Source organism: Eleutherodactylus coqui, chromosome 5 (assembly GCF_035609145.1).
Source record: "Eleutherodactylus coqui strain aEleCoq1 chromosome 5, aEleCoq1.hap1, whole genome shotgun sequence".
In the NCBI taxonomy this organism is placed as follows: domain Eukaryota; kingdom Metazoa; phylum Chordata; class Amphibia; order Anura; family Eleutherodactylidae; genus Eleutherodactylus; species Eleutherodactylus coqui.
Genome location: NC_089841.1, coordinates 243728908 through 243753644, shown reverse-complemented (window position 1 = coordinate 243753644; position 24737 = coordinate 243728908). Strand labels below are relative to the sequence as shown.

At 42.2% G+C, this 24737-nt stretch overlaps 1 protein-coding gene across 3 annotated transcripts; it reads left to right on the top strand.

Annotated features, from left to right (window-relative positions):
• Positions 1-1028: 1028 nt before the first annotated feature.
• On the top strand, positions 1029-24737 carry HEMGN (hemogen). Of its 3 annotated transcripts, XM_066604410.1 has the most exons (5): positions 1050-1189; positions 5500-5553; positions 13869-13959; positions 16650-16996; positions 24029-24737. In XM_066604410.1, exons 3-5 carry the CDS (start codon positions 13901-13903, stop codon positions 24142-24144), a joined length of 522 nt encoding a protein of 173 aa, XP_066460507.1. In that variant the 5' UTR covers positions 1050-1189; positions 5500-5553; positions 13869-13900; the 3' UTR covers positions 24145-24737. The 3 variants fall into 3 exon arrangements, with proteins under 3 accessions (XP_066460505.1, XP_066460506.1, XP_066460507.1); XM_066604408.1 differs by lacking the exon at positions 5500-5553 and having other exon boundaries at positions 1029-1189; XM_066604409.1 differs by lacking the exon at positions 5500-5553 and having other exon boundaries at positions 1031-1189; positions 13869-13947.

Below are 24737 nucleotides of genomic sequence, written 5' to 3'. Positions count from 1 at the left end.
CACTCCGATGCTCTCCTGCTCCCGCTCTCTGCTCCACGGACTCCCACTGACGTCACTTCCGGTACGTCCAATGTTTTAGGCTTCTTATGCCTCAATGGGAAGTTATTTTTTCCTCCCTTAATGATAGGCTCCTTTTCTAGTCCTGTACTTCCTGAGATAGAATTCCTCTATGGAAGGCCTTAAAGGCATCCCAAGTCTGTAACACAGCGCAATCAGTGCCTTGATCCTGAAAGAAGGTCGACCACAATGGAATGAAAAAAGACAAAAGGAGGAATGGAGCGCCAGAATGAATTCAGTCTCCAAGAGGAATAAGTGGGGTACAAGCACCAGGAAACTGTAAGCATAAATCAATCGGATTTGAAGCAGCAACTACACTTCCCACACTTCTGCCTCTGACAACGGATGCAGAAGTGTGATAGCTTTCTTAGCTCCGTTTAATTTCAATAGAAATAAAGCCTGTAGGGCACTTCTGCTCCCATGACACACGTCTGGCCCGCTGCACTGACAACGGGCCAGGTGATCAAGTGATCGCAGGGGATCCTGTGCCGGGGGCCCTGGCGATTAACTATTGATGATCATCAATAGTTTCTGCTCAGAAACCTCCTTTAACTATGGGTTGCAAAAGACTGTATTGGAAGGAGAGGGAATATACACCCCAACCAGAATTAGACGTGACCCATGGACAAGTATGTGAATACAATTAAAAATATAATTGAAATATGATAAAATAGCATTAAAATATTACGCTCATATCATATTTAACGTTCAGCATAAGTTAATGTGGACTTTTGACAGTATTTTTTAATGCTACTCAAAAACATGTTCACATATCACATTTGTGAGCATAACATCCATCATAATTAACCAGCATGTTAAGCCCCGAGCCAAAAGCCCAACCAAGATGTCAGACACACACCTATTTAGCCTGTGATAAGGAATCATTATTGGCCTTCTGTAATGGCCAGAGCTGATAAGACACTTTGGGCGGGAAGCAAAGTTTGCAGTGAACACTCCTTTTTTTTTCAAAATGCAATCTTATTTTGAATTAACTGCGTAGAGCAGTGGGAGAAGGAGACCAGAGCCGCGGCACCAGCAATGGGGGACTTTGAGAAGGACCATCATTACTCTGAACTTTTTGGGACCTCTACCTCCGCAACTGGGAATCATGAACAAAAACAAGAGAGTCCAGGTAAGATGTGCCGAGCGTCTTCTCCTCTGCACTGTATATGAGCTTGTATAGGTATACATTATTATATAGGACACTAAGAAAACTTAATCGAAAGTTGTCATGTGACAATAAGTTAGAAGAATACATTGCAACTTTTTCCTATTCGTTTAAGCTAAGTGCTAATAGACACATTCTATGTATTTACACTAGGGCATTTCAAGCATGCGAATGAATGATACCGTGTCATTTAATTTAACCTAAAATTAGCGCAAACCCTTTTTTCGTCACGCTAATATACTGTAGTTCTGCGAGAGTTTCTATTTGCTGTAAGGGCTTACCTTATGTATCAGCAGCATAATATGACTTAAACCATGCGTGTTAAATCGCCTTCCTCTGCCGTGTTATTTGTAAAGTGTAGCTGTATTCTCAAATGTCGATTTACAAGAGATAATTTGGCGAATCATTCTATTTAGACTGATGATGAGTTCCAGCAGGCGTCCTGCTCTGTTCAGAATGCTCACACTCCCAATGCTTAGTGTGTTCTTATTCCGGCTGACTGCCGTCAGGTATCACTGTGTCATCTTCCAGGCTATTATGGTAGAGCCACTTTATTAAGCAACTCATGGGTGAACAATCGGACTCGGTGAGAGACAGATGCGCCGCCGCCAGTTGCCGGATAAGGACTCTACTGTAATAGCTTGGAAAGTGCCGTATTGACATCCGACATGGTGCACATTCAGCTGGAATAAAAACAGACGGAGGATGCATTTATGAGGACAAGAAGACCGAGCGAGCCCGCTGTGTTGTGAGATGTACGAAACACGCAGGAAAATCCAACCCATTGTTTGTAATTGGTGTATTTATATGGCAATGCTTCTCTCGCAGCAACGCTGTGAAACGGAAAAATTGCTACGCGTCCTTATTTTCACATGTGAATAGAAAAAAAAGATTTGCGCTCTCCCGCACATCGCACGGCCTGAAAATGTTGCTGCGACTTGCTCTCGCTCATGTGAATGCACCTTAAGGGCGGCTTTAGGCAACCATATTTGCGTGCATTTTTGCGCCCGTAAAATATACACGTGCAATGTGCAGAACATAGAGCCCATTGATGTCAATGGGTTCGTTCTGATGAACTTGTTTTTCACACGCATTTCGTGCGCATACGAAAAAAAAAAAGACCTGCTCTATCTTTCTGCTTAATTGATCAGCAAAGGCCCCCATAGAAGTCTATGGGAGGTGCACAAATGCGTGCGCAAATGTGCAATACGCTTCACAATTGTGTGAAGAACAGAACACATCTGGACCTTATTAGGCTACATAGCCTTTTAAATCAGGGCGGGGGTGTTTTGCGCACGCATGTGAACAGGCCTGTCTGTGCAAAACGTACAGTACTTTACACCGATATGCACGCAAAGCTACCTCGTTCACTGCGCAAATGTGTAGCACTGAGGTGTGTGCAGTTGTGCATATGGTTGTCTGAAGAAGCCCTAAAGGTGTATTCACCTGGCCGAGTGTCACGCACGAGTTCCGTCCGATTGCGATATTGATTTCAATGTTTTACACATGAGCTATTTTTCTCTTACATAAGCTATGCTGTGATATAGAAAAATTGCTGCTTGTCGTATTTTTGGGCGATTCCTCATAAGGAATTACCCATTATGTCCTATGGAATCTGCATGCGAGTGTGATGCGATTTTTGCCATTGTAAACTATTGGAAGCACTTGCACTCTTCTCACGCGCAAGAAAATTGCTAGTACTGTACATAGATGCGCAGCATAATGTAAGCAAGAACACATCGTGCTCGCACCCAGAATCACAATTTTTCAAGCATGATATCGGTATGCCCATGTGAATGCACCCTTAGCATTGGATTTGTGAATGCTCTACTTATTTCAATGCTCCATTCTTACTACCTTCTTGTGGAAACGTTTGAAGAGACCGGCATCCACATATACAAGAAGGCTGTCCCCTGGTGCGAATACATAATACTCAAATGAGAGATGTTACAATGCCTCTACAGTGCCACCTAATGGAAGGCAGCGTTCCTGCAAGTCAATGTTAGACCTTTTAATAGGCCTTGTAACAAGGACTGAGCATATAAACCAAAGTCAGTCTTCTCCAGAAGGAAAACATAACCATCTACAGATAGCTGTATCAAGGTTTTTGCCCCTCATCGGTGCGTAGTAGGTTTCTGGCTTGGCTAGCGAGAGGCTGTGACATGGGTCAGAATGGGGTAAAGTTTCTCCTTAGGGAGAGCACGTAGTAGGTGTGAGGACCTTATAAGGTCATGCATGCTCCTATGGAAATGTATGCAAATAGAGATATGGAACAATGCCTCTACAGCCCCACCTATTAGAACCACATCATAGGCTTCTCACCCAGCCAGCTAGCAATATACTGCACCCTGACGAGGGGCAAAAAACCTGAAACAGCCAATCTGTACATGGTAATTTTTTTCTATGGAAGAAGACTCTGGCTTTGGCTCATATTCCCAGTCATCGTTACAAGGCCTGTTAAAAGCTTGGATTTGGACTTGCAGGAATGCTGCCTTCCAACAGGTGGCGCTGTAGAGGTATTGTTCCATCTCTTTATTTGCATATTTCCCAGAGGAGCATGGATGACCTTGTAAGTCTTCTCACACTTATTAGGTGCTCTCCCTAAGGAGAAACCTTACCCCTCTTGACCTACATAGTACTCCAAACACTCAAGCTGTGGCAAATACAGCATATCTATGGTAGGACATATGAATGCTACCCATAAGGGGTGCTATAACAAAGATAACCTGCATCTTACCACATGCTGGATCTGCCATCTATATTACCAGCTTTACAATACTGTTTACTGTTGGAATACTGGACAATACATTGGTAAATACCTACATGTGATTATTCTGTATGTGTATTGCTGCACATGTATATACTTGTTCGATACCTGATACAACTCTAAGAAGGTTCAAATAGTCACATACAGACTGATTATTTCGTTTTTTTATGTTTGTTGAACACATTAATGATTATTATTGCTGTATATATATGGCTTTCCAACCAATGAATCCATAATACATACATGCATGAAGCTGTAATCTATACATCATTGGTAGTGCGCAGCCACAAAAGGTCCATGACAACAAAGCAGGGATTTGTTTGCTGCTAGACGGTTTCTAAGCAGATAAGAGATATTGACACCAGTTGATGATAACTACATGAATTGACCCAGCAGATAAGATTCTGTACTTTTCTCAGTACACATGACAATATCAGTGCATAGCAAAGAGATACAATGGGGGGTAACTGAGCAAACTCACATTTTTAACTAGTATTAGGTGGAGGCTTTACCTCTGTGAAAGATACTACAGATGATGTTAACATATAAGAGACCTTTCAAACGGGACAAAATAGACCACATGATTCTGGCGGCCAGGGGAGGTCACCAGAATGGGGCTCCCATGTGCTGCACTGCTGCCGCCCAGGTGACAGGGCCGGCAGTGTGGGCATGGCGGCCCCGAAAACCACCGACCCTGGCACAAACATGCATCCCCTGATACTGCAGGGCGGGCCCAATCACCACACCCCATAGTAACAGAGAGCCAGATATACGGCCCGATATCACACTTGCTCGTGTGAAATCAGTCTAACACTTGTTTTTGTTTCCATGAAATATGTATGAGGATATTTAATATAATACTCTATTTGCTTTGTACCTCTTAAATTGTAATTTGTATATTATTTCAGATTTCTGTTGCTTCCTCATTTTCAATTTCAGTAGAACATTCTGCACAAAAATGTAAAATAACATCAAAATCAAAAATCTCATTCTTGCTGGTCTTTTATCAATTTTTTCCCACCCAAGCCAATATGGAGGCAGCCATTTATGTGGACTGAACACTAAAGTCTGGTACAGTTTCATAGTGAATTAGCGGGTGAATCAGTGCATTTACCTGTAGGTTACAATGCCTGTATATGATGCATCTGACCAAAACCAGACAGTGATTTAAGTAAAGCTCCTTAAGGGCAAAACTCGGACAAAGTAATACATAATGTTCCTGTTTGCTCAGGAAATACATAGACTAGCATTATCTCCTTTGGAAGTACCCCGGTACTTCCTCATAAATCAAGTACCTAATGTTATCAGAGTGGATACATGTACCTGAGAAGGGGAGATGATTGGGCTTCTAGTTGTTGGAAACATTACTGCCCATTAAAAACCTAGCCTGATATATTCTATTTAGAATACTCTTCAACATTATTGTATATCGTCAGGTTACAAGACCACAGCATGGGGATTTTTATGCTATTTTACATCTTTTTAAATTGTGGACCTTGTCTTACAGGGGTTGAAAATGAGGAAGTTTGCATGTTTTGGCAACTGTGAATCTTAATAAAAGGTAAGGATTGCTTCTCTAGAGCTACAATCTTGTGCCGTTTTTCAATGATTTTTCCTACTGCTAAAGTACTTTAAAAACATTATTAGTTGCTAAAAATGATAATTTGGTCTTTATATATTATAGAAATATTAACATCTTGTGCAAACACAAAAAGTGTATGTCGAGGGACAGCCCATGATAAGAGCATTGCCCCAAGGAAATTATAGTTGTAGCAAACTTCTGTTGATTGTCATGTCTTACATTGCACTTAGATAAATGTTGTAAAGCTAACTGTGAAACAACTCTTTTTTTACAATCATTACTATAGCCAAATGAGTCATACATCATTAGTACATGGGGGTCTTTCATTAGGAGCTCCTGGATAGCCAGACCAGAAAAGTAAGGATCCTTAAGGCTGCATTGCTGTGACTTCATCGGCCAGATTGCGTTTCCTTTAGCGGCCACGGCAAGGCAGACTCTCAGCCGGAAGCCAGTACCTGTACGTGGGAACACGGCATTAACATGCCTTGGTCTGAGCCATGTAGCAAGCACCTATTTCACTGAAAAAGACAGGCTAGACAGACCTATACCTGCTGAAAAGATACAAATATATATACTTGTGTGTGTATAATATGATATCCTGACATCTGGGTAAAGCCTTGAGCCTCATGTGGTGCAGAGTGCTAAGGCAGCACAATGCAGTCCTAAGCTCTCGCCCACGACCTAAAGGTTGCGAGTTATGCATGGTTCAGGTAGCCGGCTCAAGGTCGACTCAGCCATCCATTCTTCTGAGGTCGGTAAAATGAGTACCCAGCTTGGTGGGGGGTAATAAATAAAATTACTTGAAAGCGGTGTAGAATAAGTTGGCGCTATACAAATAACAAGATTTTATTTAGATGGGATATAACAAAAAGGGTCCTTATACTGATAACACAGAATAGGGTACTTATCATGATGTAGAAGTAACCCCAAAATGAATGCATCACCACTCCCACAATGATACTTGCTAATTGGCGTTTTTTTGGTGTACTCTGTTAACACTGAGTCCCGGCTAAAAGAACCCGGTTAAGTCTTTTCTGATACAGAATATAAAAGGCACCTGGTGGTTTTATCTTATTTATTATCATTAACAATTAAATCTACCTTTAAAGAATTAGAGCAGATTTCTAAAGCTAATGTAAAATTGTGGCGGGAGAATCAGGTCTTAGAAAATTAGATTAAACAGAAAATCGTGCCAAAAAGCTTGCAGATATCAACTGTTCCTGCTTCAAGGTCGTGTACTCCTAGAGAAGTGGGACAGGAAGGCAACGGATAGTTCAATTAGGTTTATGCAGATCCTGTGGGAGGACAAATGTAGAACTTTGAAAATCAGTTCCAAGAAGTTAGATATCAGTAGGGCGTTATCCTTTAAAATGGATACTGATTTCAACTGTTGTGAAGCAATTCTCCAAACATCAATAGTAAAATATCAGAATTACATGAAGGACAGGAAGTACAAGCAGTATGTACGAGATATGACTGAATAAAAAAATAAAGCCACTTATAATTTTATAAAAACAGACCTTGGGGTTGTTTCAGAGTCTGAGTTGTCATCTTCAGACTTTGAGACATCAGATATTGAACATGATACTATTAAAAAAAATAGATTTCCTGGTCGGAGTAGAAAGTGGGGATGGACAACCGGAAGAGGACGAAAATGGGTAAACAATCCCGGAGGAGGTTGAGGGACTGTCTTTTTTGGAAAAACCTTGAGACATGAAATTATCATTTCTGGCACTCCAACTGGAGTAATTCCTTCCTCACCCTCTCCATCCTCTTCTTCCACATCTCTTATAGAGAAAGAGTCTATGCCCTGTCAACTTCAGGAAAGGCAGTAGAGATTGGGACCAACTCAGAAATCTTAGATGTGGAGAATGCTGAAGGAGAGGATATGCAGATTATTAATTTGTCATCTAAAATTCATAAACCCTCTGATATAAGTGTATTGAAGAAAGGATTGTCTTTTGTGACTAGATTTGACCAATGTTCTTGGATGCGGGATCTCCATCTTTTTGGCCACAAATTGAAATGGCATAAATTTTATAAAGCTTAAGAGCAGTGTGCCAAGATCTGGGCATACAGGAAGAGAATTCACTTCATCAAGGCATTAAATGCAAATGAATATGGTCCAGGTTCTGGTCCCTTTACTGATTTAAGACCAAAATGTTACTAGCAGGAGACATAAGTGTGGATACAGTTTTAGATATAGTCATCCGGGAGATGGAGACACTTGATTCACAACAGATGAGATATGCTTCCAGCCTATCTAAAGCAGTGATGAAATCTTTATTAGAGCTTAAGAAGGACGAATCTGTTGTGATGAAACCCTCAGACAAGGGGGCAATTTGGTTCTCCTTGATCATAGTAAGTATTGGAAAATGTGTTTCTCCATTATCAATACACCTGGTTACTATACAGCTCTGGATAAGGATCCCACTTGTGTTTTCTTGAACAATTAAAAAATATGTTCTTGGATATGTGTCATGAGAGGTTGGTATCGGAAAACAATTTTCAATACAAAAAGGGTTCACTCCACTTAAGGAAAGACCAATTGTTTCAGGGGTCAACTCTATGACACAGAATGTAGGTATTTATGTGGGTAGAATTTTGTTACGTCATTGACTTCATATGTTAGAGACAGCATGGATTTCCTATGAAAAAAATCAAAGATATCTTAGTTGAGGATGTTAGCGCAATTTTATGCTTTTAGATATACTGTGGGTGCCATATTAGATAAGAATAATGTACAGGCCTGGGGAGCCTTTCAAAGACCACATGTCTACATCATGTCTCCCAAAAGAGTCCGTCTTTATTTAGCCGGGTAAAATTTTAAATAAGGTTTCAACACAGGAAGTTAAGTAATTTAGGATACAGTTACATTATTTTGTGTGCTGATAGGTCATTCTCAGAGGGAGGTATTTGTGAGGTAGCTGTGAGATCATTTACCCGGGAGGAGCTTCACTTGAGCATGCTCTATTCATTCTTGACTTGTGGTACGAAGGGCATACTTCCTGTCTCTCTCTTACAGTCAGCCATTTCCTGTCCCTCTACACAAAGACATTCCTATATAGGTTTCTGACAGTTAGAACTAGTCTAACCAGTTTATGGACACAAAGCACTGCTCCTTCAATTCTTGTGGAGGTGGGGGGTGATGTTCCCTTCCCCCAGAGGATTAGATTAGAGATACAATATAGCATCTTCACAGTTGATAAAAATACAGAAAATACAGACAAAATGGCAAACCTTTCAGTCATCTCCCACAAAGATGAACAAAATCTGGTCAGTATTGATGTTGAGGCCTTGTGCAGGTCTATCCTGCATGATGTTGGTATAAGAACAGTAACCCATGCCTTAAGATCATGGGGAATGCAATTTCAGGTGTATAATGCATGCATAATTGCAATTTATACTGATTCATAATGCCTTTTTGTTTAATGAGAGGTGGTGCCACCAACTCAGGAAGACCGCATTGGGAGCTCTTGTGCCCCCTTTTATGCAAATCTCCTCTGGGTTGCTGGGAAGACACCATCATCTTATCATTGGATAATATTGGTGATCCACTAATACCATAATGTGGGCAAGATATATTGAAATATTTTCATCTTATGATCTGCTAAGGAGTAGGAACTTGGGCTATTTTTGAAGAAGTTTAATGAAACTCGTAAGGTCAGACATTTACATATGTTTCTGATCAGCAAGTGATCCGTGGTCTTTATAAATTTTCAAATCATAAAAAGGGAAGCCATTCTAGTAGTTTGTAGAGAAAGTCCATTGCTGCTAATAGCCTCTTACACTGAGAAAGCCATCATCTCAGAAATCTCTGTAGAGGAATCTCCAAAGGCCAATATTTAAGAGCACGGCGTAACTGTTCCATTGAGCACATTTCTGGCTTGTGGATATCCCTTAAACGATGGTGTATTTACATATTCTAGGAAGCAGAGGAGATGTGATCTCCTGCTCCCTCCACAGACTGACAAGGACGATAAGAGGATTAGGATAATTGGCACCTATGATGTTGCCTTTACACAAATTGATGAGTTTTTGAGAAAAACCCTGGGACATACTTAGAGCTGATCCAGATGGACAGGATATAATATCTAATTGTCTGTCGATAGCATTAAGGAAAGGATATAATTTATGGGATAGACTTACACATAGTCATTATACAAGACCCAAAGTAAAGGGATCATGGTTCAATCGCAAGTTATGTTGTAATTTTAGATGTGGTGGTTGTCAAGCTTGTAGTTTTATGAAATGTACTAAACAAAACGTATGTACACAGAAGGGAAGAACCAATTTTTTGAGGGACTATGTGAATTGCCATACAATGACTGTGATTTACCTAGCAAGTGCCAATGTCCCAAGGAATATATTGGGAAGACTTTTCGTGAATTTCATTGACAGATTTGAGAGCATGTTAATATCGAAAATTATAGAAATATCCTGATTCCTAGGGGTGTCACCTTTCCAGCTCCGGAGGTACTGTGCCAATCACTCAGAAGAGAAAAAACTCTTAGGCCCCCTGTCCACGGCATTGCGGTATCCCGCAGCGAATCTCCGCCGCGGGAGCTGCCGCCCGGGAGCAGGGACCTGCAGACGGATCTACGCAGGTCAGCCTATCTGACAGATAGGCTGACCATGGAGAATTGCGACAATTCGCAGCATGCTGCGAATTGCCGGCAGCGAGCAGAAAATCGCAGTGTTTCTCCACTCGTGGACAGGGCGAGGGCGCTTTCCATAGCAACGCTATGGAAAGCTTCAGGCGGCGTGATTCACCCTCGATTTACCGCCGGCGAAATCACGCCCGTGGACAGGGGGCCTTAAACGGCGTCTTTGGAAGGAAGCTCAATGGTTTTTGTCAGTTTAAGTTGGTACAACCGACAGGCCTGAACGAGTGTCTATTATTTAGTTGCTTTCTTTGAGGTAATTTACTAGCTTCTGGACCAGTGTTGGGATTTTGAGAGTATAGCATTTTTTCTGTCCTTTAATTTGGATCTAATGATGCATTTTTAGTATTTTCATCATTATTATAACATCATAGTAACATAGTATGTTATGCTGTAGGGAGACAATGTCCATCTAGTTCAGCCTCTTTCCAAACCCCCCTTGTTGATCAAGAGAAAGACAAATTCCCCCATTGAGGCAGAAGCCAATTAGTTCCCTTCGGGGGAAACAATTCCTTCCCGACTGCATAATGGTAATCAGAATAATCCCAGGATCAACGTTTGAAAATTCCTACCTGACTCCAAGACCCGGATGAACAACCCGCTGGTTATTTAATGTCTATATCCTGTACTATCATAGCACTCTAGAAACGCATCTTGTCCCCTCTTAATCTCCTCTATGGATTTTGCCATCACCACTTCCTCTGGCAGAGAGGTCCACAGTCTCACTGCTCTTACAAGAACGAACCCCCTTCTGTGTTGGTGATGAAACTTATGTTCCTCTAAACGCCCTCTTGTTGCAGTCCTGTGTATAAACAGATCATGGGAGAGATCCTTGTATTGTCCCCTCATGTATTTATACATAGTTATTTGGTCGCCCCTTAACCATCTTTTTTCAAGGGTAAATAATCCCAATATTGTTAGCCTCTCAGGGTATTCCATTCCTCTCATTCTATTTATTAATTTAGTTGCCCTTCTTTGAATCCCCTCCAGCACTGTAACATCTTTCCTGAGCACCAGTGTCCAGAACTGTACACAGTATTCCATGTGAGGCCTGATAAGTGGCTTATATAGTGGTAGGATAATGTTCTCGTTCCTCGCCCCTATACCTCTTTTAATGCACCCCAAGACTTTATTAGCCTTTGCAGTTGCTGACTGGCATTGATTGCTCCAGTTAAGTCTACGGTCAACTAGTACCCCCGGGTCATTTTCCATCTCACTTATCCCTAGCAGTACCCCATTTAGTGTATATTGGTGACATCCGTTCCTCCTGCCCATGTGCATAACCTTACATTTATCAACATTGAACTTCATTTGCCATTTTCCTGCCCAAGCCCCCAGCTTATCTAGGTCCGTTTGTAGCCGCACATTGTCCTCCGTTGCATTAATTATGTTGTATAATTTTGTATTTTCTGCATATATTGATATTTTACTGTGCAGCCCCTCTATCAGGTTGTTGATTAATATAGTAGTTTGCCGTAATTTTGGTATTGGACCGTAGGTTCATTATTAGGTAAATGATAACATTTTGGACAATGCATTAGGGAATTTTTCTTATTTATGGTCATTCTGATTTATACGGTGAGAGGGAGATGATATTTGGTGGTAATCTTTGTCTATAAGAATCTGTTTATGTGAACTGCTTATTTGAGATGTATTGCAAACATACTTGACATATATACTAATTATAATAAATGAAGGGCACTCATGCTAAGAATAAAACTGGATATTGAGCTGTAGTAGCACTGTATTAGAGTGGGGACACATGCGCAGCTCTGGAGACTGATAGGTGCTAGTATCAGCAGCACTAGGAGCGTATACACTGACAGCGTGCCCAGGCGTCAGCGCAGTAGCACTGTATTACTTTGTGTTGAAGTTGTGGCACATGTGTGTTCTTCATATGATTGTCAATACTCATTAAGCTATAAGTGCATGCATGAAGTGATTACCACTCATCTACATGTGTGTAGTGAGCATGTGTGATGGCATGCCGCTAACAGGATGACGTAAGGACCTACTTCTCAGGAAGTTGCACCAGTATATAAAAGACATGTGAATGAGTTCATTACATGTCAAGACATCACACAGAAGCGATCATAACACCAATCGGGATATGTAGGACTCGTTGCTTGTCCTCTCCCATCTATTACAGCATGGTTGTTGCCTATATCTGAGAGTTTAGCTTAAATCACCCCCTGATTAACTGTGTTAAGGGATGGAGAACATCAATGCAGTATTTATTTGCTATATTTGATATGTAGAATCATTTAGAGATGTGTTCATGAATGGGATTGTCCTTTTGTAGCAGAGTATGGTATCATTATGAGGGGGGTGATGATAAGTAGCACTGTAGCGTTGATTTATCTGCATACTGTTTATTCTGTTTGAGTTATGAATGCATCCAATAATATTGGATAATATTCATTCATAAGTAATGATGGTATCCCTGTGCAAGAGGGCTGTAATGTTCTGATTAGAGATGAGCGAGCATGCTTGGTTAAGGCAATTACTCGAGCGAGCATCGCTTTTTTCCAGCAACTGCCTACTCATCCGAAAAGATTCAGGGGGGGAGGCGGGGGGGGGAGCAAGAGGGTGGCAGAGGGGAGAGAGAGAGATCTCCCCCCGCCGCCCCCGAATCTTTTTGGACGAGTAAGCAGTTACTCGAAAAAAGCGATGCTCACTCAAGTAATTGCCTTAACTGAGTATGCTCGCTCATCTCTAGTTCTGATACTTTTGGATAGCTAATTAGGCTATATTCAATTTTTGGGTTATAGTTATTTCCGATGGCTAGAGCATACCAGAGTGATCTAAAGGGATAAGCTCCTGCACAGGGCCGCTCTTGACAGGGCGATGATCCTGTATAACCCTAGGGCTTCAGTTAGAGTATTCTAGGGTCAGTTTGGGGTTATTTGTACATCATTTTTGTTAGGAGGTAGAGGCCTAGCTTGGCACAGGACTATATGATTTTTAAAGAACAAACAATAAAGGTTATATTTCAGGCCTGTTTTTCAGTGAAATAGATGTTTGTGGGACTAACAGCCATTAATCATTTGATTAGTGACTGTGTTTCATGTAACGAGCACCAATCAAAAAGACTGGCATGTATTTGAATGGCACAGACACAGACCGATTCAGGGTGTACAAGAGATGAATGATCATTCATATGAGTTATGCCCAATACTGCTTCTTCATTGTCGCTGTACATCCCACATTTACACTGGAAGCATTGCTACCAACAATGATTTTTGATGTTACATGAAAGATGTGATCACCGACTGATCAAGCGTTTTCTTATTCATTGGTTGATTGGCAGCACCTTCACATGGCCCAATGGTTGGGCAGACAAACATTCCTTTGAGCGTTCTTGCCAGCACAGGGCATGTAAAAGGCCCATAATCCTTACAACCAATAGCTCACAGTAGATGCTGTCATTGTGACTTGTACCGTAAGGACACGGCATGATGCATCTCCATCTAATGTAAAAGGATGTCAACTCACAAGCTGCCATAGTGATACCTGCGCTAGGGATGCATTCAGCAAAATCTACCACGTAGTCATGGCTTTACAATGGCTTTAAGTTTAAATCACTGTAATTCATGTTAAAATATAAGTATTTGTTTTTGCTTTCTTCAGTGAATATAACAAGACGTTTAAGAGATCGAGAAATGTTGAAAAGGAAGAAAGAAGAGGCCCAAAAGAAAGACACTTACCAGTGGGTTTTTGGGTAAATTTTCAGGGGAAAAGCTTGGTACTTGATGCTATAAATTAATATCAAACTTATTTAGAAGATTACACATTACATAGAAATAGGGGCATACAGGAATCCCTCACATTACAATGGTCTCAGAATACACAGTTTTCATCATAAAATGGTCTTTCCCAGGCCAGTGTATGTTGAAAACAGTTATGATTGATGCCAGTTATCTATTTTCCATAGAGTTATGGTTTCAACACACAATATTTTCAACATACAATGGTCGTAACTAGATATGAGCGAGCATGCTCGGTTAAGGAAATTACTCAAGCGAGCTTCGGTCCTTTCGAGTAACTGTCCACTCGCCTGAAAAGATTCGGGGGGCGGCGGGGGTGAGAGAGAGATCTCCCCCCCCCCCTGCTCCCCCTGCTGCCCCCCGAATCTTTTCGGACGAGTAGGCAGTTACTCGAAAGGACCGATGCTCGCTCGAGTAATTTCCCTAACCGAGCATCCTCATTCATCTCTATTCGTAACCAATTAATATTGTATCTTGAGGGGCCACAGTACATAGAAATCATGGGGTTCTATAGCTAGAATTAGAAATAAGAAACACCATGAAACAACTTTATTTTTCCATATCAGTGAAGAGATCATAAAGGGGGTAAGAAGTCAAGCAAATCCCTTTTAAGGGTAGAAGCAGTGATCAGTAGACTGCTTCAGAGAACCTGCTGATCGCTGCATCTGGCCATACATGAATAAAGTGATACCTGGCCACCATGTAATACATGAATTGGCTGGATAAGTGTGAGACACTCATTAGTCACGGCTCTGGCTAAAATATCGGCTTTCATGTGTTAGGACGTTCTTCTATGATGCTTGTATGCACAACATAAATTTGCTCTGAATGTATAATGTAGCGCATGCCACATTCAGTCCGCAACAATGGATTTGCGAAATTGTATTCGTTGACCATGGTTGTGTATCACAGGACATTCACATATAGGAAAACTTGTGCAAATGCAGGCTCTGTTTTGGTTACTCAAAATCAAGACTACATTATTGAATTGGTACAGTGAAGTTGATGCTTGAGGTTGGTTTGGACACTTATTAGAAATATATAAAGTTTTACTAGCATTAAATTCTTTATTACATGAATGAATGCTGCAGACTACAATGACTAAAGGGGTTTTTCTGCATTATTTCTCTTATCTAGCTTTGGGCCCTCCATGACCAAAACAAGACAGAAGAAATATACTCACCGTGACACCGGCCCCCCACTTCTGCAGTCTAACCCCACGGCATCCAACAGGTGATGTCACAAGGCCTGGCGGTGTCCTGCAAACCTGTCACGTGGGTTTCTAATATTGAATCCTCGGGCAGGTTTATGGGACATCACTGATGATGCCCCTGTCAGGCCTCCCATTGGCTGTAGCAGTCATGTGATTAAATAGCCCACATGACTGCTGTAGCCAATGTGCATTGAAGCTTAAAGTACTGGAGCTGACGGCAGGGGATCAGTGCAGCAACGGGGAGGTACTAGTGTTTTTTTTATGTATGCCTCGTCCCTCTACTGCCACCAATGTATAACATAATCAGAAAAACCCTTTAATTTAACATTGTATTTGTAAATTCTCTGCTTTGCCTGATAAATCTCTGCCAAAGAAACGAAGCGGAGAACTGTGTAACAACACAGGGTTAATCAGTGTAATCTGTGGCATTCATATCTGCATATACATAAGTCTGCTGTGCTACTTGTTTCAGTAAAGAAATATTAAACTAACTGAGGCTGTATTCACACAGGCATTCTTCACACGCGAGTTCTGTGTGTTGCGAGATATACAAAACTCGCATGTGATATAAGACCCATTATTTTCATTGCATTCATTTACATGTGTACCCAGTGGCTCGCACAGGTCATGCAAGAATGAAAAATTACAGCATGTCCTATTTTTGGGTGATTCTATTCAAGAATCACCGATTATTTCCGATGGAAGCCAGAAAAAAAAAATTGCATTGCACTTGCATGTAAATGTGATTTTCATGCGAGTTCGATACGTTTTTGCTATTTCTGCTATTAGAACAATCATGTGAAAATCCCAAAACACATCGTGGTCTCGGAGAAGCACTATTGGTCTGATTTTCTCGGTCCGATATTGCACTTGCTCATGTAAATACAGCCTGAGGGCTTAAGCAGTCCTCCCCCCTTCCCTCCCCCTCCCCCTCACCGGCTCTCTGCCTCTCTCCTCCACTCCGGCGTTTGCAATGGGAGGGGGCAAGGCGGGGGCGGGGCTAAGCACCGCTGTGTCCTGCTCACTCCTATTGGTGGCTATGGACAACGGGAGGGGAAGCGAGCTTAGCTCCGTCCCCGTCCCACCCGCTCCCATTGCAAACCGCTCGAAGGGGAGGAGAGAGGCAGAGAGCCGGTGGGGGGCGCTGCGTAGATGGAAGTGTATATCGGCCGGCTGTGAAAACACCGGCCGATATACGCTTGTGTAAATAAGCCCTGAATGGATGCAAACTAAAAGCATTCACTTGTTTTAAAAACTCATTGAAATCAATGGGAAAAGAACCAAAAATTTCAGTTTGAATTCAGTTTCTCTGCTCCAAAAACAGAGCAGAAATACGGAAGCACTAAAACACAAATGTGAACTGAGCCTTACTTCGTTGAGAATTTTTTGCAAACAAATTATGGATTTTGGAAAATATCTTCCAATTGTTAGAGAGCAGACCGGCAGCAAACGTCAAAGGAAAAGCAAAGCAACCGGGCGTGGAAGAAAGAAGCAGGTCAAGGAACCGGAGCCAGAGCCACAGCCTGAACCAGAACATGAACCGGTCCATACATTGCATCCAACAGAAGGAGAGCAACATCTTGACAAAGAGGCAGGAAATGAATCGGAGTTACTGCCTGATATTCCACAGGAGCATTTTGAGCAAGAGCAAGAACCGCTGGTGTATCACGAGGATCCGGTGCCAACGGTGCCGGAAGGGGAGACTGCTGATGTGACGCTTCTAATGCATGAAGATGCCAATGGACATTTACCACCGGAGACTTCCTCATTGCTAAAAGGTAATACTTTTGTGAATATAAACTAAAAACTGTAATTAATTTTTCTTCCACATTTATAGAAAAAATGATATAAATTAAACTTTTTAGCATCCGCTTAGTGATAACCATAGGAGCTAGAGATGAGCGAGCGTACTCGGAAAAGCACTACTCGCTCGAGTAATTTGCTTTATCCGAGTATCGCTGTGCTCGTCCCTGAAGATTCGGGTGCCGGCACGGAGCAGGGAGCTGCAGGGGAGAGCGGGGAGGAACGGAGGGGAGATCTTTCTCTCCCTCTCTCCCGCCCGCTCTCCCCTGCTCCCCGCTGCGACTCACCTGTCAGCCGCAGCGGCACCCGAATCTTCAGGGACGAGCACAGCGATACTCGGATAAAGCAAATTACTCGAGCGAGTAGTGCTTTTCCGAGTACGCTCGCTCATCTCTAATAGGAGCCCCATGCATATTACAGTGTACTAGTGCTTCTATTCCCTCTTTCTCATATATAACAAAGTAATATTCGTATTATATAATATACTCTGAGAGATATATATATATATATGAAATTTATGATATGGATGGAAGTTTGCAAGTATGATTTTATATTTAATTTGTATGACTATGATTTACAGTCTGACTATCCTTTTTTATTTGATTAAATTTTTTTAATAGGTCACATTCCGCATGCGGGATCCCACAGTGGAATCCGCCCCTGCATACCTATCTGGAGTCTTCTTTATCTGTGTTACATATGGACGGGACAGCGCACCGACGTACATGGGCAGTATAGATTATGCCGTGCCGTCGCTAGGCAAGGGCATGGATTCCGAGACCTTTACGCAATGATGATTGCGGAAGGGACGTGGGTCGCAAGGCTTCCATTGACTTCAATGGAAGCCGTCCGAACGGATTCCGTGTAGAAATAGAGTATGCTGTGGTTTATCCTCCAGTCAAAAATTGCGATTGATTTCCACTCTTATGCAGGAAAAAAAAAAATCTCTTTTCCGTTGCATGCTATGGGCAGTACTTCCTGCGGAATCCGGAGGCGGACGCCCACTACGGATTCTGCAATGCAAATCTGTCCGTCTGCAGGTGACCTAACAATGATAGAACACATACATTAATAACGGATACTCCTATTACAATACACAGTGGTATAGGAGCAAACTTGTACAAGTTTGCTCCTATACCACTTTGTATTGTAATAGGAGCATAAATGAAATGATACATTTTTTTGTGTTACAATTAGAACAACACCAAAATTCTTATAATTTGTTTAGGTTTTTCTACTTTTGCACAACAAAAACCCTTTTTGGGGAAATTATTATTTTTTACATCGGTTGCATTTTTTTTTTTGCATGGTCGAGGCTCTATGGGGGCTTGTTTTTTTCATGACGAGCTGTAGTCTTTATTGATACCATTTTTGGGTACATATAGTTTTTTTGATCACTTTTAATGCGTTTTTTGGAAGGCAAAAGGAACAAAATAATCATTTTGCCTACGTTTTTTTTTTTAAATAGTTTTTGCCATGCAGGATAAATAGTGTGTTTAATTTATTGTACAGGTCATTACTAGAGATGAGTGAGTATACTCGCTATGGCACATTACTCGAGCGAGTAGTGCCTTAGTCGAGTATCTCCCCGCTCGTCTCTAAAGATTCGGGGTCGGCAGCTGGCGGGGAGCGGCAGGGGAGAGCGGGGAGGAACGGAGGGGAGATCTCCCTCTCTCCCGCCGGCTCCCCCCGCTCCCCGCCGCAACTCACCTGTCACCCACGCCGGCCCCCGAATCTTCATAGACGAGCGGGGAGATACTCAGCTAAGGCACTACTCGCTCGAGTAATGTGCCATAGCGAGTATACTCGCTCATCTCTAGTCATTACGGATACAATAATATCAACCATGTAAGATTTTTTTTTACATTTTTTATTTTATTTTTATAAAAATAGAGAAAAGTTTGCAAAAAATAATGGCCTCCTGGTTTGCCCTCTATGGTAGTTTAATAGGCCCTGCCAGAGGCTGTAAAATAAAAAAAAAAGATGCAAGAATGAGTGATTTTGATCATCCTGCCTCCCAAAAAAAAAGAACAAAAAGAGATCAAAATATACACCCCAAAATGGTATATATACCCCAAGATGATAATGCCAAGTCATCCATCAAGGGTCGGGCCCATACACAGCCCCGTAGACACAAAAATAAAAAGTTACAGCTTTCTGAATATAGTAATGCCAAAGACAAACAACATTTTTCTATGTAAAGAAAAGGAATAAAATATACAAAAAATCTAAATGTAGTATCACCATAATCGCACTGATCCATAGAATAAGGGCTTTTTTACACGAGCGTATATCGTCTGCCATTTTCACGGTCTGATGCATTGGATTCCACTGCATCAGACCACATGGCGTATTCCCGTGACGTAAAAGCGCCCAGCTGGCCAATATAGCGCCGGGCAGGAAAGATAGTCCTGCCTGGAACATGTCAGCCGCTGCATAGACTCCTATGGGAGCAAATGACAGCAGCCGGAGAAGGGAGGTGGGCGGGAGTTTAGCAGCATGACTGCTAAACTCCCTCCCCCTTCTCTCCTTCCCTACGGCTGTTTGCAATGGCAGGGGGCGGGATGGGGACACCTATTGCTGGCTTCGGACCAGAGGCGAGGGGGGGGCAAGAGCTTAGCTCCGCCCCCTCTCATTGCAAACAGCCAAAGGGGAGGAGAGATCCGTTGAGGGAGAGGGAAGGGGGAAACAGCTTAGCAGAGCTAAACTGTTTCACCACGCCAAACAGCATTGCAGCTTCGGCGAATATGCACCAGGCCTGTGCCGTCTGAAGGGGCACACAAACGTTAGATTTGTGCACCCGTTCAAACGCATTTACGGCTCCGGCAGGCACACGTAAAAACGCATATGCCCATGTGAATCCAGCCTAAGGATAACTCGTGAACAGTGTATGAAAAAAAAATGCCAAAGTTGTGGTTGTTTGTTCACCTTGGCACCCAGAACACGCAAATAAAAGTAATCCAAAAGTCATCTGTACTCCAAAATGGTGCCAAACAAAACGTTCGCTCATCCCACACTAAACAGGCCTTGTACAGGTGAGAAGGTTGGCAAATAAAAAAGTTACAGCCCTCTGAATATGGTGATGAAAAATTATTCTCTTGTATAAACGTAGTGAGACATGAAGCTATATGAACTTACTTCTGCCATAATTGTATCAACCCAACGAATACAGTTACCATGTGATTTATACTGCGCAGCGAATACCATAAAAGCTAAACCCGTACAACAGTCATAAAGTTAGTTTTTTTTTCCATGCCCCTCAAAAATTCCCTTGCCTTGATGCACTCGGCTTACTTACACCCCTACCTCAAAAAATACTACTTTAAGGGGTGTAGTTTCCAAAATGGAGTCACCTTTGGGGATTCCACTGGACTGCACCTCAGGGGCTACGCAAATATGACATGGCATCAAAAAATGATTCCAGTAAAAAGTGCATTCCTTCCCCTCCGAGCACTGCCACATGCCGAACAGCGGTTTACCTCCACATAAAGGGCAATTCCAGACTTGGGATTAATTGGATAACAAGTCATGTGTCTTTTATTACAGCTCCTGAAAATGAAAAATTTGATATCAAACCTGTATTTTTGTAAAAAAAAATTTTTAACACATTGCACCAACCAACTACTTATTGAATTCCTTGTGGGGTGTAATTTCCAAAATGCAGTCTCTTTTGGGGAGTTTAGACCATACCAGTAACCTCATGGGGCCCTAGAAATGCAACATGGGGTCCAAAAAGTATTGCAGCAAAATCTACTTTCCAAAAGCCAACTTTTACAGTTTCAGTTTACATCCACATGTCAGACGTGAAAAATGTGGCTGTGCTGCAAAGGCCAAAATAGGCTGAGGCAGGAAGGGGTTAATGATACCTGATAAAAAGTGATGGTTTGGAAAACATAGTACAACCTCCAGAAACAAGAGTAGAATTAGGGCATACGGCCCTCGCAGGTAATGAACTCCAAGCACACATGTTATATTGACCACTGATAGCTGTCTGGATGGCACCATGTGGCTGTTGCGGGAGGAGTGAGTGCTCCTGTGTGGCTTCTCTTAGCTGATAGCCTGGGATTAGAGTAGCCATGCTATCCAGTTTGGGCAATAGAATATGATGTCATGAGTGTCTGATGAGTGAGGGTCTGGCTGCTGCATTTACAGCTACATTTCCAGTGATGACCAGAACCAAAATGACCTCGTTCTTGAGAATTCTGGGGTTTTCAGTGTGTAGACCTCGCTGATTAGACTCCTGTAACATGTCCTATTAACATGGAAAGCTAGTTTGTGCAAAGCTTTCTAATTCCATTTTCACCAAGGTGTTTGCAAAAACACTGCGTTTTTAAATGCGGGGTTTTAGAAAAGCGTGTGTTTTTTAGTGAATTCTTTTTTTATTGAAGTCAATAACAAGTCCAATACAATGGTAGACGTGGATGTGCGGACCGTTACATATTATTGGTCCATTATACTACCGCAATAGAAAAACATCTCAACATCTCAATATTCAGCTTTTAAAGCTCAAATATATAGAAGAGGGGGAAAAAATGGAAGAGGTGATGGGGAATGGGTACAGGGCTAAGGTGGGGGGGGGGGTAGAGGTGGGGTGATGAGAGTTTAATGTTAGGAATTGCAGAGACACTTCTGGCAAAGGCAAGAAAACTAGGAGATCAGGCATAGAATATCAGGAAAAACCATATGGCTGGGCCAAACCTTATCCTTAAGCGTCAGCCATCTGTTGTGGAATGAGCATGAAAGTAACACTTCGCAACAATTACATATCCTAAGGGCTTATTCACACAAGCGTATATCGTCCGGCTGTGAAAACGGCTGGCCGATATACGCTACTGTGTGATGGACGGGGCTGCGTATATGCCGTCGGCTGTCTTGCTCTTCCCCTTCCCTCCCCTTCAACGGCTCTCTGCAAGGGAAGGAGGCGGGATGGGGAGGGAGCTAGTGTACTGAGCTCCCACCCCTTGCTGCTGTTTGCAATGGGAGGAGCGAGATAGGGGTGGGAGCTCAGTGCACTGCTCCCGGCCCGCCTCCTCCCCCTGCAGAAAGGGACACCGGCCGATATACGGACGTGTGAATAAGCACTTATATAGTTTTATATAGTTTTTTTTTGGGGGGGGGGGTTACTACTTTTGCACAATAAAAATACATTTTTAGGGCTTTTTTAGACAGGCTTATATCGGTCGGGTTTTCACGCCCGGCTGATATACGCTGTCCCTCTCTGCAAGGAGAGGAGGAGGGCTGGGCGCTAGTGCACTGAGCTCCCACCCCCTCTCTGCCCCTCGCCACTGTTTGCAATGGGACGGGGCGGAACTTGGCACTAGCACTCAGTGCACTAGTGCCCGACCCGGCCCGCCTCCTCCCCTTGCAGAGAGGGACAGCGTATATCGGCCTGGCGTGAAAACCCGGCCGATATACCCCTGTCTGAATAAGCCCTTAAAGGAAGACAATTGAATCTCCATCGCTGCATTCTACGACCCATAACAATTTTTATTTTTCCGGTGACGCAGCTCTGTGAGGGCTTGGTTTCTGTAGAAAGAGTTGTTATTGGTACCATTTTCAGGTACATGTGAGTTTTGAATGGCTTTTTATTACGTTTTTGGAAGGCCAACAGAGAAAAAAAATCAATTCTGGTGTTCATTTTTAAAATTATTTTTACACTGTTCAAATAAGATAAATAACAAAACATGTTGATCATCTGGGTCGTTATGAACACGGTAATACCTATTGTGTCTTACGTATTAATTTGTTTTTTGTATTTTATTCAGTTAGAATGGAGTTTTGTTTGGAAAATATGTATTTCTTATAAACTGGATTTTTTTATTTCATATAACCTTTGTTGAACTTTTTTAACACTATTTTTAATACCTGAAGGGGACTTGAAGATGTGATCGTTTGATTGCTAGGATAGTACACTGTATTAAGGCCCATCATTTATGCAGGACAAACAATGGACGATGAGCTGATCGCTGATCGGTCAGTGTAAATAGCAGCCGTTCAGTACTGAACGGCTGCTATGTTAAGTCAATGGAGAGGGGCGGGGGAGAGCGGGGAGAGAAATCTCCTGCAGCCTCCCCGCCCCCCTGCTGGCCGCTCTGTGAGCGAGCCAGTGATACTAGCTCCTGTGCAGCAGCACAGGAGCGAGTGTATGCGGGGATGAGTGTCAGGCATCGTTTGCCCGACATTTGTCCCGTCTAAAGGCTCATTTAGACACAAAGATTATCACTCAAAAGCCATCTTTTGAGCGATAATTGCTGCACCTAAACATACACCCATTGTGCACTTTTCATGCACGATTCATTCATGGCTGACTTCAAGCCTGCTTAAAGTCAGCGATGTGTCTTATCAGACCGCACACTGAGTTCTCAGCGTGATAGTGCTAATAGTATTCTTTTAGCTGCTATCCCGCTTGAGAACAAAGCAGCTGAATGCAGATAACAGACCTTCAGCTGTTATCTACATTCAGTGAAAGGTTTCATCTGCACGCTAATAAACTCTTAAGTAGCTGAGTAAATGGCCTTAAATCGGCCTTTATGTGAACAGGGGAGCCTGTCAATCACTGATTAGGACCACCCACAGAATGGTTAGTGGTTTAGATTGAATTACAAGTTATACTGAACTTTTCCCCCAAAGTTATATATCTATCTGTTCTCCTGACTGCAGAATAGACTGCTTTTTCAATGTGATAGGTTCCTTTTAAAGGGGCTGTCCACGATTAGTAAAACATAACTGTTTTTGTCCAGAAACAGTGCCACACCTTTCCAGGGGTTGTGTCTGGTATTGCAGCTGAGTTCAATTGAAGTAAATGGAATTGAGCTGCAATACCTCACACAACCTATGGACAGGTGTGGCACTGTTTCTGGAAGAAAGCAGCCATGTTTTTCTACTCCTGGAAAACCCTTTTAAATGATAGTCTGCTACATAAGTTATGTAAGATATTACAAGGTTTATCATACACATTTTTAGGCATTATTAGCCATATCTATTACTACTTACTTTTTCATCCGCAGATAAAGAAGAGGTAGCGGAGCCTGATCCTGCGCCTGATACAGAAGTACCTGAAGTGCTTGCCTTTCCTCTTGAACAAGAACAGATTGAGCATCAGTACTACACGCCTCTGCTTTAAATTCACCATTTCACCTTTTCCTGCATTATATAAAAGTTATATTTTTAGTATAGAATATTTCTTCATGTGACAATGAATACCTGAAGTCTGCAATCTGTAGAGCAACCATTGTGCATGGAAGGCTGTTTTCACATTTGCGTCGGGGGGTTTTGTTTCCTGCTCTGTTCGGGGAACAGGAAAGGGGATGCCCTGGCCAAACGGTCCGTCTTATGATCGAACCAAACAGCATTGAATGGACCCCATTGATTATAATGGTGTCCGTTGAGTTTCTGCTCAGCTGCCCGCCATTGTACTGGAAGAATAAGTGCTGCATGCAGTCTTATTTTTTCCGGTATTTTGTGCCGGATCTGCAATGGAATCTTAGAACGGAACTTCCAGTGTAGATGTGAACCCGGCCTAACATCGCTTCCACTGGTGGACATTTAATAGACAGATCTCTGTTTATATGAAACATTCATTATGCTGTTATCTTTTTGTTATCTCTTCCTCCTGAGTTAAATGTGTATGTTAGTACTTAGCATTTATGAAATTAGATACCTAACCAGTTAAAAAAACAGAAAGTGATTATTTACATTAAAAGCCATTTATTCATA